The 23,256-nt window shown below is 40.8% G+C and overlaps 1 protein-coding gene across 5 annotated transcripts in view; it reads right to left on the reverse strand.

The window, feature by feature from the left end:
- The window catches only part of SSH2 (slingshot protein phosphatase 2), a 142,297-nt gene that overhangs the window by 11,692 nt on the left and 107,349 nt on the right, over positions 1-23,256 (reverse strand). For all 5 annotated transcript variants that reach the window (XM_081805509.1, XM_081805508.1, XM_081805506.1 and 2 more), the window contains 3 exons: positions 15,624-15,670; positions 11,773-11,919; positions 8,108-8,308 (listed from right to left, as the gene is read on the reverse strand). In XM_081805509.1, the coding sequence (XP_081661635.1) occupies positions 8,108-8,308; positions 11,773-11,919; positions 15,624-15,670 (395 nt within the window). The remainder of the gene's footprint in view (positions 1-8,107; positions 8,309-11,772; positions 11,920-15,623; positions 15,671-23,256) is intronic.

Below are 23,256 nucleotides of genomic sequence, written 5' to 3' on the forward strand. Positions count from 1 at the left end.
GACTAAAACAAAACAGCATCTAGGCAGTACAAAGAGAAATACTCTATTGGAGCCCATTACAAGTTCTTATAATTGGGATAAAGAGCTGATACAGGATTAATCATGAAGTAGTAATGTGAGGAGGGTGGTAATCTTTCTTGAATTAGAAAGCAAAGATGAGGCTAGTAAATCCACAGAAAAAGGTTTATATGCATCAAGTATAGGCTTCTTCCATAATGATCTTTTGGTAAAACCCATCAAGCTAAGGGGACACCTGGAAAAGCAGGTGGCCTAAAGAAGATCACACACATATATCCATCCTTTGGCTTATTTTATGGAGGGAAGTTCTTTTTTTTAAATTTTATTTATTTGAGAGAGAGAGAGAGTGAGTGAGAGAGTGAGTGAGAGAGAGAGAGAGAGAGAGAAAGAGAGCACACGAACAGAGGCAAAGGGAGAGGGAGAATCAGATTCCCCCGCTGAGCAGGGAGCCCCATGTGGGGCTTGATCCCAGGACCCTGAGATCATGACCTGAGCTGAAGGCAGACACTTAACCAACTGAGCCACCCAGGCGCCCCTGTAGAGAAGTTCTGATAGGATGAGATTTCATTTCAAACCATACTAACAAGGGAGCACAGTTCCCAAAGCCCTAGCCAAAAAGAAAAAGGTGGCCCTGTGGCTGGTCAGGATCACCTGCCCAGGAAACAGGTCCCTAGATATGGCATTTAGGGGTGTGGTTTCCACGACTTACAAGTTGGTGAAGAGTTACCTAACTGCAGAGTGTAATGGGAAATAGCCCAAAACAATTTGCCGCAGGCTCAGGGCCACGCCTGCCTGTGAATCTCTGCCGAGTCATGCGCCTGCACTAATGTGAACCCCTGTTTGTTCTCAACTCTGCACCTGCTCTCAGCTCCCCCTGTCTGTCTGTTGCTTGGGTGGGGCTCTCTCTGACTCAGGCCTGAACAGCAGAAGGGTGCTTTTCCGGGTAGGGAACAGGTCATTCTGTTTATGAAGACAGGCTATAATCAATAGCAGGGAGGAAGGTAGGATTTTCACCTTTTCCAAGCTGCATGAACTCCAGCCACCCCTAGGAGGAGACAACATATCACACATCCCAAACAAGTGACTGACTGTGGGGAGGGGCAAACTGAATGGTTGGATAGGTGGGGCCTGAACTATACCCAGTGATCAACCCAGGCCATGTGCTGCCCTTTAAAGTTTCTTTTATATCTAGATACTCTTGTTTCCTGACCTACATATGACTGCGTTCTCCAATTTCTAACCCTCACCTATCATGAGGATGTTCAAACCTGCACCAACTCCTCTCAGCCACCATGGCAGGACAATTCCTGTGATGCAAATGACTGGGAAGACATCTCAGGGAGTAGCTGTTCTCACCTTTCTAATAATATAAAGAACAGCTTATCTTACCAGTCAACAGGCAAATGGGATTTTTCATGATCCCAAGAATCTTCCAAAGGATGATTTTTTTTTTTTGAAAGTTTTTATTTATTTATTTAACAGAGAGAGACAGCAAGAGAGGGAACACAAGCAGGGGGAGTGGGAGAGGGAGAAGCAGGCTTCCCGCAGAGCAGGGAGCCCGATGCGGGGCTCGATCCCAGGACCCTGGGATCATGACCTGAGCCGAAGGCAGACGCTTAACGACTGAGCCACCCAGGCGCCCCCAAAGGATGATTTTTTTAAAAAAGTGCCTGCTAATCACTAATCAATCAGGAGGGAATGAGACTGAAATTATGCTAATAGGTACCAACGGTGTATGTTTCAGAAGAAGGGGCTGACATTACAGCTGCCTTGCCCAGCAGGGATTTCCTTCTCTTTCTGGGGGAGATAATCATCAGAAAATATTAGGCCAGAGCTCTGGAATTAAACTGATGACTACTTGTAAAGGAGAAAGACAAATCTCAATCCAAAGATAGGTCTGATCCTGCTACCTTTCTCACTTTTGCAGTAGGGCCTGCAGGGATGGTGGTAGGCAGTGCTTTGACAGAATCAAGAGACTCATTACCGTGGCCTTCAAAGCACTGCTACTCCAGGTGCCCCTTCCTGCTCCTCCCTTCCTCCTCCCACCTCAGAGGTTTTATAGTAAACTCCGTCCTGAATTTTGTGCTTATCATCCTCTTTCTTTATAATGTCATCATGTTTTGTTCTTAATATACTGCTTAGTTTTGCATGTTGTGAAATCATACTCTATGTATATATTCTTCTACAACTGCCTTTTGCGTACACTGTTTTTAAGATTCATCAATGTGTGCAGCTGTAATTTCAGGGAGTATGACGAACATACCACAGTTTATTTACCCATCCTACTGATGAAGTTCTGGCTAGTATGAACAGCACTACCATGGACATTCTTGCACTTGGTGCATACTTTGGTTTCTAAAAGATGTTATATACAGGAGCAGAAAAGGTGGGTCACAGGATATATGTTCACCGTCAATTTTACTCAGTAACACCAAACTGTTTTCCAGTACAGCTTTTTCCCAAGTCTGTTTATTCTGATGCTCTATCACTGGTAGGGATAGATGTAAGACATTGGATCATATTTATTATTTTAAACTGTTAATGTTGAAATTCAACTGACTCCCTCCACCTATTTCAGGTAGGCATCAAGTAAACAAGTTGCCAAAAAGAACTTCAGAGTTGGTTTGTGGCCTGGATGATGCAAAGAAGTCTCAGGTTCTTTTCTCCCTTGAGTGACCTCGGACCTGAATTTGGCCTTTTACTTCATAAATGAACAAGAAGGAAATCTAAATGACAGGATACACATGATATCCCATTCTCTTTCCTCCTATTTGCTTGCTTTCTTCTTGTTACATGTTTGGTAAAGCACCAATTTTGTTTGAGAAAGTTACATAGAGGAAAACACTGCTAAAAATGGAGTATCAGGTTATAGTAAAATTAGACTGTTTATGGTTACCTCTTAGGACATTAGTCAGCCTGTAGAAAGGAGAAGAAAGAAAAAGCAACAATTGAGTATTCTCTATGTTTTGTCCATGGTTCCTAAATGCTTTAAAATTATTTCACTGAAAAGCTATTAAGAAAATCCTTTAAATCTCAACTGCGATGTGGGTTCATTCTCAGGTTCCCTCCTGCTGGCTGACCACTGTGCACCAGCTAACTAGACTTCAGTGTCTCCACCAGCAAAGCAGGGGAGTGTAACAGACACCTCTGCCTCCCCTGGCCCTGGTGACAGGGGTGTTCAAAGAATCAAAACCGACATCTATGAAGACATGTGGCACGAACTCTCCCTGGCTACCACCCAGTGTTTCTTCTCTGCCGCTTGTACACTGGAACCTAATATCACAGACACATGGTCCAGCTTGCAAATGCCTGAAATTTGAACTTGTCTAATGGAACAAAAATCTGCCAGATACCTGCATGATCAGAGTACAGAATAACAAACACGGCTGTTGGCAGTTTAATGGAGGGTTTCCACACACACACACACACACACACGCCCACCCTCTTCCTGTCTCACTCCCATCCCCCAGCTATAAAAACATAAAAAATAAAATTAGATATGGACAGTATCATTGGCTTTATGATACCCTCTCTTTTAGGTCCAAAGGATTATATTAAATATTAGCCTTCCCTCTTAAAGACATACTGAACTATGCAAAAAGTCCCTTGCATTTCAGATAGGAGGTCACTGTTTGGTCCATAGCCTCACATTCTGATTAAGAGACTGTAACCAACTCATAAACCATTTACAGAGGCCTGGTATCACCTTGGTAAACTTCTCTTCTACCAAGACATCAAAGTACCAAGCAAATACCCTCAAACAGAGGGCTGCGACCTCAAGTTAAGTACCCAGTGCCACTCTAGACAACCATGGGGGCTAAAGAATGCTAGGATCAGGGCTCTATCTTTTTGGGAAAACCACCACATGCTTCCTGACAGAAGATGTGGAATACAAGATCTAAGTACCTCCACAAGAAACGGATTTCTTTGCAGACAGAATGAGTGGGGTTTTTCTAAGGACTTTTCTTCTCCTGGTTACCTAAGCTGTAGAGCTTCAGACAGTTCCAGGAGTCTGGGGCTTCTCTGTTTTTGCTCTTCTAAGCAGGCAGACCCTGGAGTAGCACTCTAGGGCTGGGCAAGAATCTGCTGGGCCCAGTTCACTTGGCAGCTAGCTTGGCAATAGCCTACAAGTGCTGTTTCTTAAAAAAAACACCGGAGATCACAGACCGTAATGACTGTATGCCCAGCAGGCACTCCCACTCTTTTTCCTAACTGGCAGAGGCCTGATTTGGTTTGGGTATTCACTGTTTCATGGGAGCCCTGGTAGTCAGGAGACAGTCTGGAGGGAGGAGCTAAAGGCAGGCCACTTATTCCCCTTTCTCCCCACAGGGTCACTTCAGGCTGGCTGTGTCCCTTGACTGAAAGTTATTTCTCCTCTCTGAAGGTGCCTCTTTCTCCAGGAGTCTCCTTCCAGGTTCTAGTAACTGCTCTCTCCCTCTTTGGGCCTCGCAGCTATTACCGAACAGCTCTGCTGATGCAAGTCCCTTGATTCTACTACAATCCCACATCTTTATAAAACCCTCCACAAATAATCCTAATACGAGTATGCTGTTTCTTGTTGAGATCCCGACTGATGGAGGTATTCTATTACTTGCAGTTGAAAGCAGCCTAAGTGATACCCCTAGCACTAGATTCTAGTTCTTAAAATCCAGGAAACATCACAGTACAGGAAATTCCAGGACAACTTCCTATTCTTGTTTCTTTTTTTAAGTTTAATGTATTTGACAGTGAGAGACACAGCGAAAGAGGGAACACAAACGGGGAATGGGAGAGGGAGAAGCAGGCTTCCTGCAGAGCAGGGAGCCCTATGCAGGGCTCGATCCCAGGACCCTGGGATCATGACCTGAGCTGAAGGCAGACGTTTAATGACTGAGCCACCCAGGCGCCTCCCTATTCTAGTTTCTAATGGAGTTAGTGTGCCTGTGGGTGGTGGAAGGCAGTGGTTGGAGGAAGGAGGAAGGAATAAATGGCACATGCATGTACGTGTTTCTGGGTAGCCCTGGAGAAAGAAGATGATGAGAACCACATCAGAATAACCCTTACCAGTATATAGTGTACATTGTTTTTTAAGATATATTTTTAAAGATTTTATTTATTTGACAGAGACAGCGAGAGAGCACAAGCAGGGGGAGCAGGAGAAGGAGAGGGAGAAGCAGGCTCCCCACTGAGCAGGGAGCCCGATGCGGGGCTCGACCCCAGGACCCTGGGATCATGACCTGAGTGGAAGGCAGATGCTTAACAACTGAGCCACCCAACGCCCCTAAGATTTTCTCTTTAAGTAATCTCTACCCTCAACGTGGGGCTTGAACTCACAACCTGGAGGATCAAGAGGTGCATGCAGGCTCCTCTGACTGAGCCAGCCAGGTGCCCTCGTAGTGTACATTTATTTATACACATTTTTATTTACAATAACCCTGTGACATAGGGTTCTTTAAAAAATTTTTTTTATTTAAACTCAACTAGTATTAGTATTATTAGTTTCAGTGTGACATAGGGCTCTTGATTTTCATATTACAGATGGGGTCAGGTGAGGATCAGAACTGTGAAGTAACTCCTCAAAGTTGCAGCAAGAGGATGAACCAGAGATGGAAACCAGATCTACTGACTCAAATTCTGTGGTTTTCTCATTCCCCAGGGCTTGCTCCTCCCTCCATGAATCAAGCCCAGGAAAGCAGGATAGAACCGAAAGGGAAAGGAAGAGGCAGTGTGATTTGTGGGTTATGCTGCCCTTCTTATCCTCATCTAAGATTTTTCTGAAGTTCCTTTAACATCTAAGAAAAACCACATCCTCTAAAAAAACCCAATCCAACAGCTTGCAGTAGCCTGAGATTCCAGAATAAATACTGAAATTGGCAGGACACATAGTATCCTTGCTCTCAATGGGTCACGTGAGGACACTGCATAGCATCAGTCATGTGTGTGTCTGGGAACACACAATATTTATGTTTCATCCAACCCTCAGATGCCTCTTTCTTGTGCCAAAAAGAACCGCTGTGTCCTACCTTCTGATCTAATCTAAAAATGTCATCAAAATCTGTCCCCCAAGACCTCCAAATTCTTTTTAAGTGGAGGAGACTTGAGTATCCTCCCTGTTTCCTAAAAGAACGGCTCAGATGAAATCATGCCAAGTACTGAGTAAACGGGAGGGTTTTTTTTTTAGTGGAAACCATAATGCTATGCTGGGCTGCATTTTCACAAGACTTCGGGGGTGGGAGGGTGGTCCCTCTGCCTGGATAGGCTGGAAGGCTATTTAACATTTTGTTCAGGGGAAACACAGCCCAGATTCAAGAGTCAAGACCAAGTCATGAGACTCACTGGAGTCAAACTCTGGCACAAGCCCCAACTGCTTCTAGGCAGCTGTACCTTCATATGAACAAAACCACCTAGAACATGCACACATGGAAAAATTAAAGCAAGATCTAGCACTCTACAGAACTTCAGCATGTGGCATCTCAGGAAATTGACCCTTAAACCCAGTTTAATATGTGAATCTCTTTCCTTGAGAGCAGGTGAACGTGGCTTTCACCACCAATGAGGTAAAATAATAAATACTCATTTTTTTTTTTTTAAAGATTTTATTTATTTGAGAGAGAGAGAATGAGAGACAGAGGGCATGAGAGGGAGGAGGGTGAGAGGGAGAAGGAGACTCCCTGCTGAGCAGGGAACCTGATGTGGGACTTGATCCTGGGACTCCAGGATCATGACCTGAGCCGAAGGCAGTCACTTAACCAACTGAGCCACCCAGGAGCCCCTTATAATTACTCACTTTATAACCAATTACCAAATTATTCCTGAAATGAGTAGTTCTTATTGATACAGGAAGATGTTCAAGATCTACTACTGGGTAGACAGAGAAAGACAAATACTGAATGGTATCACTTATATGTGTCATCTAAAAAAGCCATACTCAGAGAAATAGAGAATAAAGTGGTGGTTACTAGGGGGTAGAGAATGGGGGAAATGGGGAGGTGTTGGTCAAAGGGTATAAACTTCTAGTTACAAGATTAAAATGTGCTAGGGATCTAATGTAAGATGGAGATTATAGTCCATAATACTGTATCATATACTTCTGAATGTTGCTAAGAGAGATCCTAAATATTTTCACCAAGAAAAAAGAAACAGTATGTGAAGGAATGGAGGTGTTAGCTAATGCTGCGGTGATAATCAGTTTGCAATATATAAATGCATCAAACCAACACACTGGACATCTTAAATTTATACAATGTTATACGTCAATTCTATCTCAATAAAGCTGGGGGGAAAAGGATGGTTAAGTGAGGGCTAACTGCAGTGTAACTGTTCAATATACATTGCTACAGTTTAAAAAAAAAAGGAAGACCAGTTATTGGGTGAACAGGTAGGCTGAAGAATAGCTTTTGTGAGAAAACATCCATCAATATACGGGGTAAGAGTCAGACCTGGAGAAACATGCAAGATAATGTCGATTACTGTCTGTGGGTATTGAATTTATAAATGATTTTTCTCTCTGTGTTTTCTGCATTTCTGCAAAGCATATATATACATATATATAAAAAGATTAAAAGATTTTTAAAAGAAGAGAGTTATTTCCAGGAAGTGCCTTCATACCCCAAATCTGATTTGTCATATGACCAAAATTTTGGAGAAGGCTCACTGAAACCAAGCACTGATAAAAAATGATGCTTAAAACAGCACCACGTGCTTCTTAAATTTTATTTTCTTTTACAGAACAGGCCAAAAAATTTTCTAACAACTTCATCTATGCTTAGCATTCCTTTGGGATCAATAAGTATCCATTTTGATAAGGCAGCTGTATCTGGCCTTAGAAGATGTTGAGAAATGTTTACGATAATCAGAACCTACTTGGGAAAGTAAGAGAACAGTATGTCCACCTTTTAGTTTAAATGTCTTTAGTTTAAACACCTGACCTTCCATACTATTCTTAAATGCTTGTACTTGTTTTTTAAAATCTAGATTGACAGACATTTCAATTTTCAAAATGTATCACACATCCAGATTAGGCTGAGAAATAGCTGCAGGGAAGGACATTTTATCTTGCCCCAGGGAGCGTAACGGAGGGAAAATCTCAGAAAGTCACTGAAGGACTCACCTTGCCAGCAAGATCCCCTGGTACTCTTCCAGTTGTCTCATGAAGCTGGGGTTGGGCTTGGTCACTGTTCGCCTCTCCTTCACGTAGTCATAGGCCCGGTCCAGATTCCAGCCGTACTCCTTCATTGCATAGGCAATCACAGTGGAGGCTGAGCGACTCACCCCCATTTTGCAGTGTACAAGGCATTTGGAGCCATGTTTCCTATGTCGGGGGATGGAGGTAAGGAGAAAAACACAATAGTAGTACATTTTAAAAGCTATGTTCTACATGTTTCCAAGTCTCCTCTCGCCTTTCCATTTTCTTTCAAACCATCCCACCTTAGTGTACTTGTATATATCTGTAGTCAAATGTGCGGGGAGGGGAGGCAATTCTAGTGTACTCAAACAATAGTCAATGTTAATATTAATTCTTTTAAATTAATTCAGCAAACATTTACCAGGCAATCACTGTTGTAAGACAATGTGCAAGATTTCTCTGCCTCCTCCCAGTGGAGGCAAAGAAAAGTAAATCTTCCCTAAATGGTAGGGTTCAGTGGGAGAAAGAGATAATTAAAACGCAACATGGTAATTGCAATGAGTGTGAAGGGAGAATTTTCAATTTAGAGACTGGACCCCATTTTGCGTATCTGGAGGTGCATGTTCCAAGGCTGGCACAGTCTTGAGTTACAAGTGTGACAGTGATTCATCTAATTGATCCAAATGTTCTGAGTTGCTTCCAGTTCAAGTTCCAGTAAGGGTTCTGTCCCTGGAGGAAAGTACAAACCAAATAAAACTAACCCTCCTCTTTACTCAGATGTAGTCCTACATATCACTTTTCAAACCACCACCACCATGTTCTGTCTAGGGACTGGCTAGACAATCCGTGGAGTTGGATGGGACCATGTGATGCACCACGAGGCTTTCTCAGTGAGGAGGGTGGAGTGAGTGAGTAACTACCTGTTGTTGTTTTAATGGGGTGGAAGAAAGAGAAAGCAAAGTTACCATGAAGTGACTGTAAGAAACAAAGAAAACCCTGTGGTCTCAAGATGCCAGAGCTCATTACTTTGGATATGAACGTGACTCAGTTATGCTATGCTAATTCTGCTAATAACACGGTGTCTGGCACAGAGTAAGCCTTCAAATATTTACTAAATGTATGAACAAACTTATGGATCTGCTGTTAGATCTGTCAGCTATAAGTAAAAATATTTTAAAATCTGGAAAAAAGAATGGTTACTCTTTTCACTAGAGTACATGGGCTAAAAATCCTTCCCATGTGGCTAGTCCAATAAATTAAAAAAAATGTACATCAGCCTAAGAGGGGAAATCTACTCATTCACTCACTCACTGTATTACAGTAAACAAGCTTCCTTCCAGAGGCTTATAACTCTTCTGCTGGAGATAGACACACAAGAAAGAGTTAAGTACAATGTAAGGAAGGCATGAGGTTATGTGCCAAAATGAGAGGAATGAGGTTATGTGCCAGATAAGTGATAGGAATTCAGAGAATGATCTGCAATAATCAAAACAGTCTCAAAAGGAAGGTAAGATTAACCTCCTACCCATCATTTAGATGCAAAATTCTGGAGTCCTTAGGTTAATGAAGGTGTGTGTCTCTGCGTGCTTAGATGATCCCAAATGACTAGGACATTTTTGTTTTGTTTATGGCACCATAACTTTAGACTACAGTGCACAGTGACTCAGATATAAGTTCAGACATGTGCTCTATATTTTCCCATCAAGCTCTGACATCAAATTTCAGGTCTATACCCGCAGGCATGCAAGGTGCTCAAAGGTGGACAATTTTAAGAAAAATACAGTTATGAAATCCACCCCCATAAAAGCATTTCTTCATTTTGAATGGGGCTTTTTCAGCGGATGGTTTCTAACTCACATATTGAAGGATCTGAAGTCAGTTCAGAATATCCAATTTCATCTTTCAGTTTCAGCCACACACCCCCCACCCCTCCTGCCCCTCCCCGTGCTGGGTTGTCTAGATTAAGCCTGGTCCTGGTATTTCAGGAATCCTAAACCCACCCATCTGTAGGTCGAGTCTGGAACTCAGGGCCCTGATCAGGATGAAACACGTGAGGTGCCTGGTGCCATTTAAAGAGGCGCTCACTCTCAGATGCTGACTTACACTCCCATGAGCCCAAGCAGGACGGCCTGCTCACGTGTACCCTGCATGCCTCACATATTTTACCTCAAGGCTGAAACTGGCCTTTCCTTTCACTGGGACTGGCGCCTCACCTGAACTCTAGCCTCTTTGGCTGTGATCCTCACAACATGCCTAGTCTTTTCCGGTCTCCCTTCCTTAAGGAACTAGACTATTCCTAAATACTTGATGGACTCTGGAATAAGACATGATCTTAGGTTCAAGTCCTATCTTCACCACTTGTTACTTAACTTCTCTGAACCTCATCTCTATAGTCTGTCCCTATCTGTACAAAAGGATGACAGTATATGCCCCTCTGGATTCTAGAAAATATTACATGAGAGAATAAAGTGTAAAGTACCTGGCACATAGTAAGCATGCCATGAGAGGTATTATTGAGAACAATTTAATAACAGGCTTCAAGAATATAAAACACTCTTCCAGGTGCTAGCTAGAGACTGAGAACATGGGCTCAAAGCCAGGAGGATTCAGGGTAACTAAGAGGAAGAACTTCTTGACTATGGAAGTCCTGAAGAAAGATGTGGAATCATTGCTGAAGGAGGGCTTTAAAAATGAGAAGTGCTTCTCATCTGCCAGGGATGATTTGAATGTGGTCCCATCAGAGGGGTAGCATGGCTAACATGCTCATTTATGGCTCCTTCTATTGAAGGAATACACAGGATTGGCAAGGAAATCCCCAGGGACTTAAAAAAACCCAGCGCAGACATACTAATACTAATTAACACTAAACATTAAATTAATACTTTTAGTTTCACTAAAAGGACCAATTCAGGGCACCTGGGTGGCTCAGTTGTTAAGCGTCTGCCTTTGGCTCAGGTCGTGATCCCAGCGTCTTGGGATCAAGCCCCACATCGGGCCCCACATCGGGCTCCCTGCTCCGCGGGAAGCCTGCTTCTCCCTCCCCCACTCCCCCTGCTTGTGTTCCCTCTCTTGCTGTGTCTCTCTGTCAAATAAATAAAATCTTTAAAAAAATAAAATAAAATAAAATAAAAGGACCAATTAATTTAAAGATGAAATCAACAGAATGGCCAGAAGAAAATTTCACTGCTTAGAGTACCGTAAGAGTAAAGTAAAAGAAAGAGAAAAGAGTTCCAAAGCTCACTAAGTTTCCCTTCTGGTCTTCGGAAAGGACTCAGTATCCCACCCACCTGGAGTAATTTCTGTTCTCTCACTTTCACATGTCCCCTTTGGCAACTTAGCACTTCCTTCAGAACGTCTTCCTTCTGTCACTCTTACTGTGTTTGCAGCAGCTTCAGTTTGTGGTCCCTCATCTTGTGCTCAATGGAAAGAGTCAACAGGGGATTCATTCTTCCAGGGGTTTCATCTACTTACAGGGAAAGTATGAAGTCACTAGTCAACTTTTCCCCAGGATTAAGGAACCTCAGTCTCCTTTTTTTCTTTAATTCCTTCTCCCAGAGTACAGACAGTAAGCCATCTACAGCTCTCAGGCCCAGCCGTGTGTGGTGCAGGGGGAACATGGGTCAGAGCATGTGTGTGGGACCATTACTCACTTTGCTTTAGAGATGAATTTGTAAGTGTCATTCCAGTAAGCCAGGAGATCCGTCGCCTCTTCATCATATACTCGGATGTTATGATACTCAAAGACTCCTGGGAAGAAGTTATCTATCTCTCGAGTGACATTCAAGATATACCGTACCCTGCAAGGAAACCAAGGGAGAGTATGTGCTCTACTACTCAGGCTAAATCCAATTCCAGCACTGTTTTTCGTATTTAAAATTTGTTTGCTCCCTAGGTTGAAATAAAATACTAAAATATTGAAGAAAGCTAAATAACTAAAGAGACTATATACTTATTTAGTAGAAACTAAATAACAGAATCCAGGACATACCTGGGCACTGACGAATTACTGAGAGAAAAGCTGTCTACCAAGTTCAACATCTAAATTCCATTTTCAGTTTATGTACAGTTATACAATCTCATCTTTGATAGTCTTTTGAAAATATGCCTTGTATTTTACTTCAAAAGAATCCAAGGTCCATCTGACAATTTCTCTTCAGTCGATAAAATTACCAGAAACATAATTTATTCTTTGGAAGTCATTTCTATTAAATCAGACTATTAACATCTACCTCAAGAAACAAAAACCAACAAAATAGGAAAGGGAAAAATTTCCTCCTATCTTTCTGAATGCTAGATTTTGCTCTGTTACTCTCTGTAAACTACAAGAAAGGCAAAAGAGGCGAGGGCTGGGAGGGTCAGAGGGAAGTTGGACCTAAAACTCTTGTCACTCTCTAGGCTGCAGTCCTGGCTGCCAGAGCAGCAGCTGTGTCTGACAGTTCTCCCATACCCAGAGGCTTGCAGAGAAGGGTTTCTGTATCACAAATTTCTTCTGCTGTCTCTCTCACTATACAATTTCAATAAATGCTTGGGTTTAATTTGCCAAATGGTTATCTTTTCTCAGTGCTGTGTGGACTTGGACATCACTGGAGTTTACCAACAACACAACACAGACTCACTTATTTCTCTCTGCAGAAGCTGCTTCCTTCTTGAAACTACACATAGCGTTCTTACAAACCCAATCTGAAGTCAGAGAAATGACTACAGAAAGGGAGAGCCATAGTTAACCCATTTTGTGGTTAAGGTCAAGAGACCAAAATTTTTCTGAAACATGATCTGAATATGTTTTAACTTTGCATCAAAGTCCATTACTAGGAAGGATTTTTTTTTTCTTTTTAATTTAAAAACCAAGCACATGTAATTGTGGAAAACAGTACATGAAGTTACTCTATGACCCAGCATATTCCTCTCCTAGGTATAAACCCAAGAGAAATGAAAAATAAGTCTACCCCTGAATTTGTACATGAATGGTCACAGCAGTATTCATAATAACTAGAAAGCGGAAACAACTCAAATGTCCATCAACTGACGAATGAATAAATAAAATGTCGTATTTCCAAACAATGGAACATTATTTGGCAATAAAAAAAAGGAATGAAGTACTAACACATGCTACAACATTGATAAACCTTGAAAATATAATGTGAAGTGGAAGAAATCATTCTTAAAAGAGCACATATTATATGATTCCATTTAAATGAAATGTCCAGAATAGGTAAATCTATAGAGACAGGAAGTAGATTAGTAGTTTCTAGAAGCTGGGGGGAGAAGGGAAATGGGGGTGACTGTTAAAGGGTACAGAATTTCTTTTTGGGTTGAAAAATGTTCTAAATTAATTATTGCACAACTCTCTCAAAATAATAAATATCACTGAAGTGTACATTTTAAATGGCTGAACTGTATGTGAATCATATTTCAATGAAACTGTCAAAAGGAAAGCACACTTCTCTTATTTAGAATAAACATGAATAACCTCCCACCTTTAATCCCATACTTTAATACTGGATTATGATAGGACAAGGCTTCCCAATCCTATTTATTACAGAACCCCTAGGCAGCCACTACCAATTGAAATTAGCACTCCTTGAAACTTCGACATCTCTATATGGAGGAGCGCTTTACTTGGGGTGCTAAAGTCAGTAGATTGGGTGAAAATGGCCTTATTGCCAAAATTAGACTTTAAAGTCCCTTAAATCATCCACCAGGGGCAGTATATGTGTTTTGTAACTCTAATTCTTAATTCCACAAGAGTTTAAGAACCAGTGAATTTATGAAACAAGATCTAAGTAGATGTTTGAGCATCTGCCTATACTGTCTTTTAAGACAAATACATCTGCGTTTTATAATTTAGCATTATAAGTAGTAAATGAGATGAACAGGTATCATCTCCAGCGGGGGGGTTAGAAGTCAAAGTGCATGTGCGCACGATGTAATTTCAATGCATTTGGCAAGCACTGGCTGTATCAAATCTCAGATTTCATATTAAACACTGTATCTACATGCTAGTTTCTGGCAAGTCACAGTCAATTTTTCTATCGTCCCTTCACATTTACTGAGCACCCTCTTGGTAATAAAACTGAGGTCGGTAGAGGTACGTTTTACACAAAACTAAGATACAGTCTATTTTCAAGAACTCTAGACTCAATCCTAATCAACTTAAAATTTCCAAGTTCTATTTATTTTCATATCTTAAATTAAGTAACCAGATTCACGCCCTCCTTCTCCCCAACCCAAGAACTCTTTGTATAATTCTCTGGCTTAAATCTTGTTCAAAGTTCATTTTAGCAATTATGACATACCTTTCTTTTGAAGGAAAAGTAGGGAGTATGCATCTAATCATGCTAAAGATAACCAGAAGAGGTTGGCTTACAGCTAAGAAAACAGGCAGCCAGCAACTAGCCATCACTGCTTCTGGGTTTCAGTAGGTCTTATCGCTGCCCACGATTAAGAGTTAGCATGGCCAACTTCAATGAAAAATTTAGGCATTAGCTAAGAAGTAAAAAGGGAAGAAGAACGGCAGCCTTTTGCTTGCTGAATGTTCATGGTGGTCTCAACAGCTACAATCAAACTCAATAACCATGTTGCTTAGGGGCACATTTCTTAATACAAAGTAGGTATTCTTGTTCAATTTCAGAAGCTTGTCCACTTTACATTTATAACCTACTTAGATTTCAAGCACCTTACTAAAAAAGGATAGGGACTGAGTCTTATTTTTCTTTGGATCTCTAGTATCTAGCACTGTACCTGGCTCACGGAAGATGGTCAATAAATGTTGAGTGGATAGCTGTGAACCCAACATATGTAGTTCTGTGTACTCTTATATAAAAATAGGAACCAAAGGCAAAACTATGGAGGCAGTAAAAAGATCAGTGGTTGCCAGGAGTGGGGGTGGGAATAAATGGGCAGAACAGAGGATTTTTAAGGCAGTGAAAATACTCTATGATACCATAATGATGGATGCATGATACTATACATTTGTCCAAAGCCAAAGAATGTACAATACTAATACTGACAGTGAACTATAACGTAAATATGGACTTTGCATGATTATGATGTTATCAATGAAGGTTCATCAATTGTAACAAATGCACCACTCCGGTGGGGATGGTGATAATGGGGGGGGGCTATGCATGTGTGGGGGCAGAGGTATATGGGAAATCTCTGTACCTTCTCCTCAATTTTACTGTGCATCTTAAATTGCTCTAAAAACAAACAAAAGGAACCAATAACTACATTTGTTCTAAACAGCAGAAAAGGCATGCACGTTTCTTTTGGAAAGCCTTTCCACTGAAACAGTAGCTCTTTCTTGGAAGCTGTGTGTGGGGGAGGATGAAAACAGTGGGAGAATGGCCACTTAACTTTTTATTAGATTACACCTGATTACAATCAACTGGAAGTAACTCTTAGGCTTAAAGTTACTCACTGACACCTATATGACAGGAAAAAGTAAAAAAGAACAGTGATTTCTGTCAGGGGGATAAAAGCAATTGCTCTGTGTGCTTACCCTCGGTTCTGTAAATCCTCTAAATTAGAGGCATTCCATTCTGAGCCCTGTGGGGGGGGGGGGGAGAAAAAGATTAGGGAGTATTAGCAAATGAACAAAATACAATGCTTGTAAAGGAGTCCCATGAAGGAAGAAGCAGAGCCAGTAACATCTACCATGGTTCCTTTCAATAGGTCAGGTACTTTATACATGATCACATTTAGTTTTTACAAGTGATAGGATAAGAAAGTTATCTTCATTTTTACAGATCAGAAAACCAGCCCTCATAGAATTCAAATAATTTTTGCTCAAGATCACTTGCTGGAAAACTGTCTTTGATTATCCTCCAATCTAAGGTAAATGTCATCTGTCTTCCTTGTTTATAGTACTCTGATACTTGTGTATTTATTTATGTGCTTATTTATTACCTCTCTCCTCCACTATAATATAAGCTTCTTGAGGATAGCAACCAGATCTCTTGTTCCCTAAGGACACCCTGAACAGTGCCTGGCACTTGGCAGGTATTCAGTAATAAACATTTGTTAAATGAACAAAGTGGCATTATTATAAATTAAACCTAGATTTCATTCTAAAGCCCATATTCTTTTTAGTGCCTTATGTTATATCCAGAGAGAGTGAAATAGCAGCTTCTGTTAAACAAACAATGGAAACATGATATACAACATTTAAAGAAGGAAGAGTTGTACAGATTATCTGAAAGATCTATCATTTGTTAATATTTTACCATATTTGCTTTCTCTCTCCCCTTCCCTTTCTTTGAATATGTTATCATACTTTCTTCCCCTGAGCCATTTGAAAGTCATCTGAGTAATCATGACACTTTAATATTTGATCATGTATTGCTTATGAACAAGAATATTCTCCTATTTCCATTTTTACAACTAAGAAAGAAAACACTAACGCAATGATAGCCTAATACATTATCAATATTTGAAATTCAAAAACTGTCCTCTCAAAACTGTCCTTTATATTCATCCAATCAAGAATCATACTTTGCGGGGCGCCTGGGTGGCTCAGCTGGTTAAGCGTCTGCCTTTGGCTCAGGTTGTGATCTTGGGGTCCTGGGATCTAGCTCTGCATCTGGTTCGCTGCTCAGTGGGGAACCTGCTTCTCCCTCTCCCCCTGCTACTCCCCCAGCTTGTGCTCTCTCATATAAATAAAAATCTTTAAAAAAAAAAATCATACTTTGTATTTAGTTTCCATGTCTCTTTCTCATTTAATCTGGTCTTGGACAGTCCATCCCAACTTTATTTTGGTTTTCATGATATTGACATTTTTGTTGACTACAGGTCTGTAATCTTGGAGAACTCATCACAATCTGGATTTGTCTATTTGTCTCCTGATAACTAGATCCAGGTCAAAATTCTTGGCAAGAATAATATAAGGATAGTATTGTGTATTTCCTATTGCATCAAATCTTGAGGCACATAACATCCATTTGTCTCATTGTCATGCTGAACTTGAATTCTTTTTTTTTTAAAGATTTTATTTATTTATTTGAGAGAGAGAGAATGAGAGACAGAGAGCAGGGTCAGAGGGAGAAGAGACTCCCTGCCAAGCAGGGAGCCCGATGCGGGACTCAATCCTGGGACTCCAGGATCGTGACCTGAGCCGAAGGCAGTCGCTTAACCAACTGAGCCACCCAGGCGCCCCCTGAACTTGAATTCTTGGTAGGTACCTTTGTATCTGCCACATCCCACTATTGTTAAGGTTTCTTTACAATTAATTAGTAATCTTTAGGTATTAGTGATCTTTGAAGTCAGGTGAATATCCTGTTTCACAATAATCTTTTACCCTATGGTTTTAGCATCAACTGCTGACTTTGTCCAAATAAATTATTTTACTGGACGTTGACAAAATGGTGGTTTTCTAATTCTATCATTCCTTCTGCATGGGAGCTGGCATTCTTCTTTGTAAAAGAGAGCTTCACCTAGTCATTCCTTCCACACTCTGAATGCCACTATGAGTTCTTGAATTGTTTTTGTATTTAGAATGTTATATAATCCATTACCATTTTTTTTTCCTGACACTCAAATTGTCCTGAATTTGATCAGTGGGAATCTCTTCAAGCAGGCAAGCTCTTTTTGATATGACCCCACTAGTTTTTGAATATTTCTTTGCTTTCTGGCATAAGAAGTTGTTCCAGATTCACTTTGTGAGTAGAATTAGCGATTTCCCCAAGGAACCCTGGTTTCTTTTAGCCAAGAATGATATTTTGCAATCAAAACCTGGACATTAATTAGATATGCTCATAAATATTGGGTGTTACTGCTTCTAAACTTTTCAGTGAACAGATCTAGGAAATACTTGAAAAAAAATACTGAGTTTACAGGAGCACCCAGGTGGCTCAATCAGTTGAGCCTCCAATTCTTGATCTCAGCTCAGGTCTTGACCTCAGGATCATGAGTTTGAGCCCCATATTGTTGACTCTCTTTTTTGTGCCAGGCATGAGGCTAGATATTTGTGCAATCTGATCTGTTTCTATAAGGAGAGAGTAATGAACCGTATCAGGTAGGTATTCATGGAAGGCCATTGGGATAGGCCATGGAAGGCCCCTGGGTTAGACAATTAGAAATGGTCATTAGCAACATTAGCAAGAGTGATGAGGGCAGAAATCACAGTGCTGTAGGTTGAGACATATGGGAAATGAGGAATCAGAGGAAGTATTAGATTATATTTCTATGAATCTTGGGAAGGGAAGGGAAGAAAGGAGTGTCTGGAAGAGAATTCAGGATGGAAAGAGGGTTTTTCCACTTTAATATGGGAGAAACTGGTGTTTTTTTTTTTTTTTTTGTCGGGGACTGGGGGTTGGAATGGGAACTCATAAACAATAGAAACTTACTTCTCATAGTTCTTTGGCTAAAAAAATTGAATTTACACTGGTACCTCCAATTCAAAGTTAAAACAAGGTTCTTCCTTTCTTTTTGTCCCTTTGTCATCAATTTTATCTCCCTATTCCACAGTGATAACCTTGGTTTCCAACAACTCATTAACTCTATTTACAAAATAACTTCAACATTACTACACCAATATCACAGCCAATTACAAACCTATTAAGTTCAAAATTTCTTTGCAGTTTTTTTTCTCTTCCCATGAAGAGGTTCAACCAGAATATTATGCTCAAAAGTTATTTAAATTAACTTCCTTCTTTTTAAAATAATTTTTTAAAAGATTTTATTTATTTATTTGGCAGAGAGAGCCACAGCAAGAGAGGGAACACAAGCAGGGGGAGTGGGAGAGGGAGAAGCAGGCTTCCCGCTGACCAGGGAGCCCGAAGCAGGGCTCGATCCCAGGACCCTGGGATCATGACCTGAGCCGAAGGCAGACGCCCAACGACTGAGCCACCCAGGCTCCCCTAAAATAATTTTAAAAAAATATTTATTTACTTGAGAGAGGGCGAGAGCAAGAGAGAGCACAGAGGGAGAGGGAGAAGCAAACTCCCCACTGAGCAGGGAGCCCCACGGGGGACTCGATGATCCCAGGACCCAGAAATCATAACTTGAGCTGAACTCAAGACACTTGAGTTCACTTAACCTACTGAGCCACCCAGGCACCCCGAATTAATTTCCTTCTGTGAAGTTATCCATTTGCTATATATTTGAGTTCACTTGCTCCTGTTTGTATTCAACTTTAGGGTGTGCTTTTCCCATTTGATTCTGAATATGCAAAACTTTCATAAGATTGAAAGTCAAAAGTTTATTAAAAATCAAACTTAAGTCTCACTCAGTTCACTTCAATCCCTAAGGGTAACCATTTTCATTAGTTTCTGGCTTATTCTACCTATGTTCTATTTTGAAAACAACAACAACAACAAGAAATATATCCTTATTACCATTTCTTACTTACATAAAAGTAGTATACTACATATACTTTTGTTCCTCACTTGCTTCACTTTACAATATATCCTCAGAACCACTCCATATCACAGTTCACAGAGGACTTCCTTATTCCTTCTTACACCTATTAGCACTTCACTGGATAGTGATAGAATAGTTTATTCAACTAGTCTTCTATGAATGTTGTTTCGTATTTGTGGAAGTGAGGTTGCTGGGTCAAGGGCCAATGCACAGTTTTGTTAGACATTGCTAAATTCCCCTCCACAGAGACTGAAACAATTCTGCATTCCCACCAACAATGTATGAGAGTGTCACTTTCTCCACAGCTTTGCCAACAAAACGTGTGGTTAAGCTTTTGAATTTTTGCCAGTTTGACAGGTGTGAAATGCATCTCAGTGTAATTTCAATTTGCATGTTATCTTAAGAGTAAAAGTGAGCAACTTTTCAATGTTTCAGGTCCATTTCCTTTCTTCTTTTTTTTTTTTTTAAAGATTTTATTTATTTATTTGACAGAGAGCACAAGTAGGCAGAGCGGCAGACAGAGGGAGAGGGAGAAGCAGGCTCTCGCTGAGCAGGGAGCCCAACGCGGAGCTCGATCCCAGGACCCTGGGATCATGACCTGAGCCGAAGGCAGCTGCTTAACTGACTGAGCCACTCAGGTGCCCCCTCAGGTCCATTTTCTATCTTTGGACTCTCTCTTCATTCTCTTTTGAAAAGGCAAACATTTAAAAGTAGGAATTTACCTATTTTAGAATTACGCATTAAATGGAATTTAGCATTAGAAGACTCAGGTTCAAGTCCCAACTTCCCACTCTACTGTGGGGGCACTGGGGAAACTGCTTAACCTCTCTGTCTTTGCTTTCCTTATCTGTAAAATGGAACACTCTTCCCACCCTAGTCCTATATACCTAAATGGGTACCTTCTCAAATCACAGAAAGTTTTTACTGATCTCTTCTGCCATGTGAAAGTACAAAGAAGTCTATGACCCAGAAGATGGTCCTCACCTGACCGTGCAGGTACCCTGATCTCAGATTTTAGCCAAAGAACTATAAGAAATAAGTTTCTGTTGTTTATGAGTTCCCATTCCAACCCCCAGTTCCCGACAAAAAACAAAACAAAAAAACAAACCAGTTTCTCCCATATTAAAGTGGAAAAACCCTCTTTCCATCCTGAATTCTCTTCCAGACACTCCTTTCTTCCCTTCCCTTCCCAAGATTCATAGAAATATAATCTAATACTTCCTCTGATTCCTCATTTCCCATATGTCTCAACCTACAGCACTGTGATTTCTGCCCTCATCACTCTTGCTAATGTTACTAATGACCACTTCTAATTGTCTAACCCAGGGGCCTTCCAGGGCCTATCCCAATGGCCTTCCATGAATACCTACCTGATACGGTTCATTACTCTCTCCTTATAGAAACAGATCAGATTGTACAAATACCTAGCCTCATGCCTGGCACAAAAAAAGAGAGTCAACAAATGTTTATTAAATGATCAAATAAGATAAGTAAATGAAGCACTCTGAAAACTGTGTTATGCAAGCAGTATCATCACAATACAAGTGATAATGTTATTTAATTTGGCTGTTGAACTGAGAGATACAGATCAAGGATGCTGTGAAGTTCCATTTAGGAAAAGGACAGTAACCGATGGACACCTGATCTTTTCTACAGACCTGGGCTCAGCTGACTTGCTTTCAAAAAATATGGAAGGTTCTGAAGGCTCTGTGCTCAACCTTTGAAAACAAGCTGCCACACCAAAGAAAGAGGTAAGAACTATAAAGAACCTCAAGGAGACAGAAGCCAGGCAATAAGGGTTGAGAGGCTAAATTGTAGCCAGGGAAATGTGACCACTTCACTTCTTAATTTAGAAGTCTAAATCCTCTGTGGAACTTTGTCCAGCTAGATGGAAATAACCCTGACATGATGGGAAAAGTCCATGGTTTTCATCTACCTGTCCAGAGAAAATTCAACCTGACAATCTGAAATGGCACATATCCAGAAACAAAATAAATTAAAAGCTTTGGCTACTGACTTAGTGAAGTCCGTATAACATGACTCGGGCTGTGCTTAGGGCTGCTTCAGGTTCAGCCTGAAAGGAAGAACTGGAGTCAACGTTGTGTAATTACTTTTCTGCCCTCAATATAAATGCTATGCATATTAGCCCCTTGGGCCCTCCAAAGACTCAATCATTTTTTTTTTTCCCCCTCTCCATGCTTCTCAGGCTTACAACGACACAATTCCATGGGGTTTGTCACTATGTTCTATATAATTATGCAAAGCATATTCTAATCTTACTGAAGTGTAAAATGAAATCTTGGGACTATAACACATTTTTAAGTAAGTTCATTTCCATCTTTCACTCTGGTTCCCCTACACTGTGCCATAGCCCAGAAACCCATGTGACTAATTTCTTTCTTTCTTTTAATTTTTTAAAGTAGGCTCCACGCCCAAAGTGGGGCTTGAACTCATGACCCTGAGATGAAGAGTCGCATGCTCTACTGACAGAGCCAGCAAGGCACCCCCATATCTTCTTCATCATATCATACCTACAGCCTGAATACTGAGTCATATTATGGTGGCAACCAGGCACAAGAGCTCTATTAATTTTTCCTTCTGAGAAAAGTTCACGCTACACATCTTCAGCTGATGTACAAAATCATGAATAATTAAAATAGCCCATTTGATTTAAGTCTGATCTATTTACATATCCTCCATTCTCTGCACCTATAGAAGTAACTACCAATTTGAGACTTAATTTTTCTTTGAAAAGGAAACATTATTCTTTAATGTCAAATATTAAAAAAGATAACCATCAGCAATAAAAATCGACTAGTTTTTTATTAATGAACAAAATTATTGGTTGTGTCCAATATTCCTGTGTTTCCCTTGTTCAACTAAGAAAGCTGCCTGCTTTTCAGCAAAGGGTCTCTGTTCACATTTAGCTTTTTCTCAGCCAAACTGGACAACCTCCAGTAGAACTGCTGATATTGAGACTTGGTTGGGCAAAGGTTTCCAGCTCAGAGAAGTGGTACACTCTTAAGGGTGTGGAAGAACTTTTTCTGGAAATACCCTGGCTTCCAACCAATCAATCCTCTCTTCTTGCTGCAGATTTTCTTTAAACTATGCTTTAAACTTTTCTTCTCCATACCAGCTGGACACCTTTTTAAATAAACATCTCTGTGCAGTGCACTGCAGAGCTGAGCATTCTTCCAAAGGGAGGGGAAAAATCCTCCTGCCTCCCTTCACACAATCTGCTTGCACTCCAGGCATGGCATCTATGCAGAAGATGAAATGACTTTGCAGAAAACTAACACCACCGCTTGCAGCTTGGATAAGACCTCTTTTTCCGTGTCAATTGCTAGGAAAGCCAGCAGAGTACAGACTCACTGGAGAAGAGATAGGGGTATGGATACAGGATATGGTGGTGCAAACAAAGGGAGGAAGCCATTGATGAAGAAGTGTTCATGCACTCGTTTTGTTGGATAAGAGTTAAATTTCAGAATTCTCCAGTTTGAAAATTTTTCCCAAATAAGAAAAATATTCACAATGGAAAGAACATGTCCATTCTCTAGAAAACAGAATTATATCTGAAGCTGAGTAGGATTTCCCTTTTTCAAAAATATATAGACACATATTAAAAAAGTAAAAAAGAGGGGTGCCTGGGTGGTTCAGTTGGTTAAGCGTCTGCCTTCGGCTCAGATCATGATCCCAGGGTCCTGGGATCGAGCCCCATGTCAGACTCCCTGCTCAGCGGGGAGTCTGCTTCTCCCTCTGACCCTTCCCCTCTCATG

This window comes from Leptonychotes weddellii, chromosome 15, assembly GCF_054177405.1.
Source record: "Leptonychotes weddellii isolate Sample4059 chromosome 15, ASM5417740v2, whole genome shotgun sequence".
Lineage (NCBI taxonomy): Eukaryota > Metazoa > Chordata > Mammalia > Carnivora > Phocidae > Leptonychotes > Leptonychotes weddellii.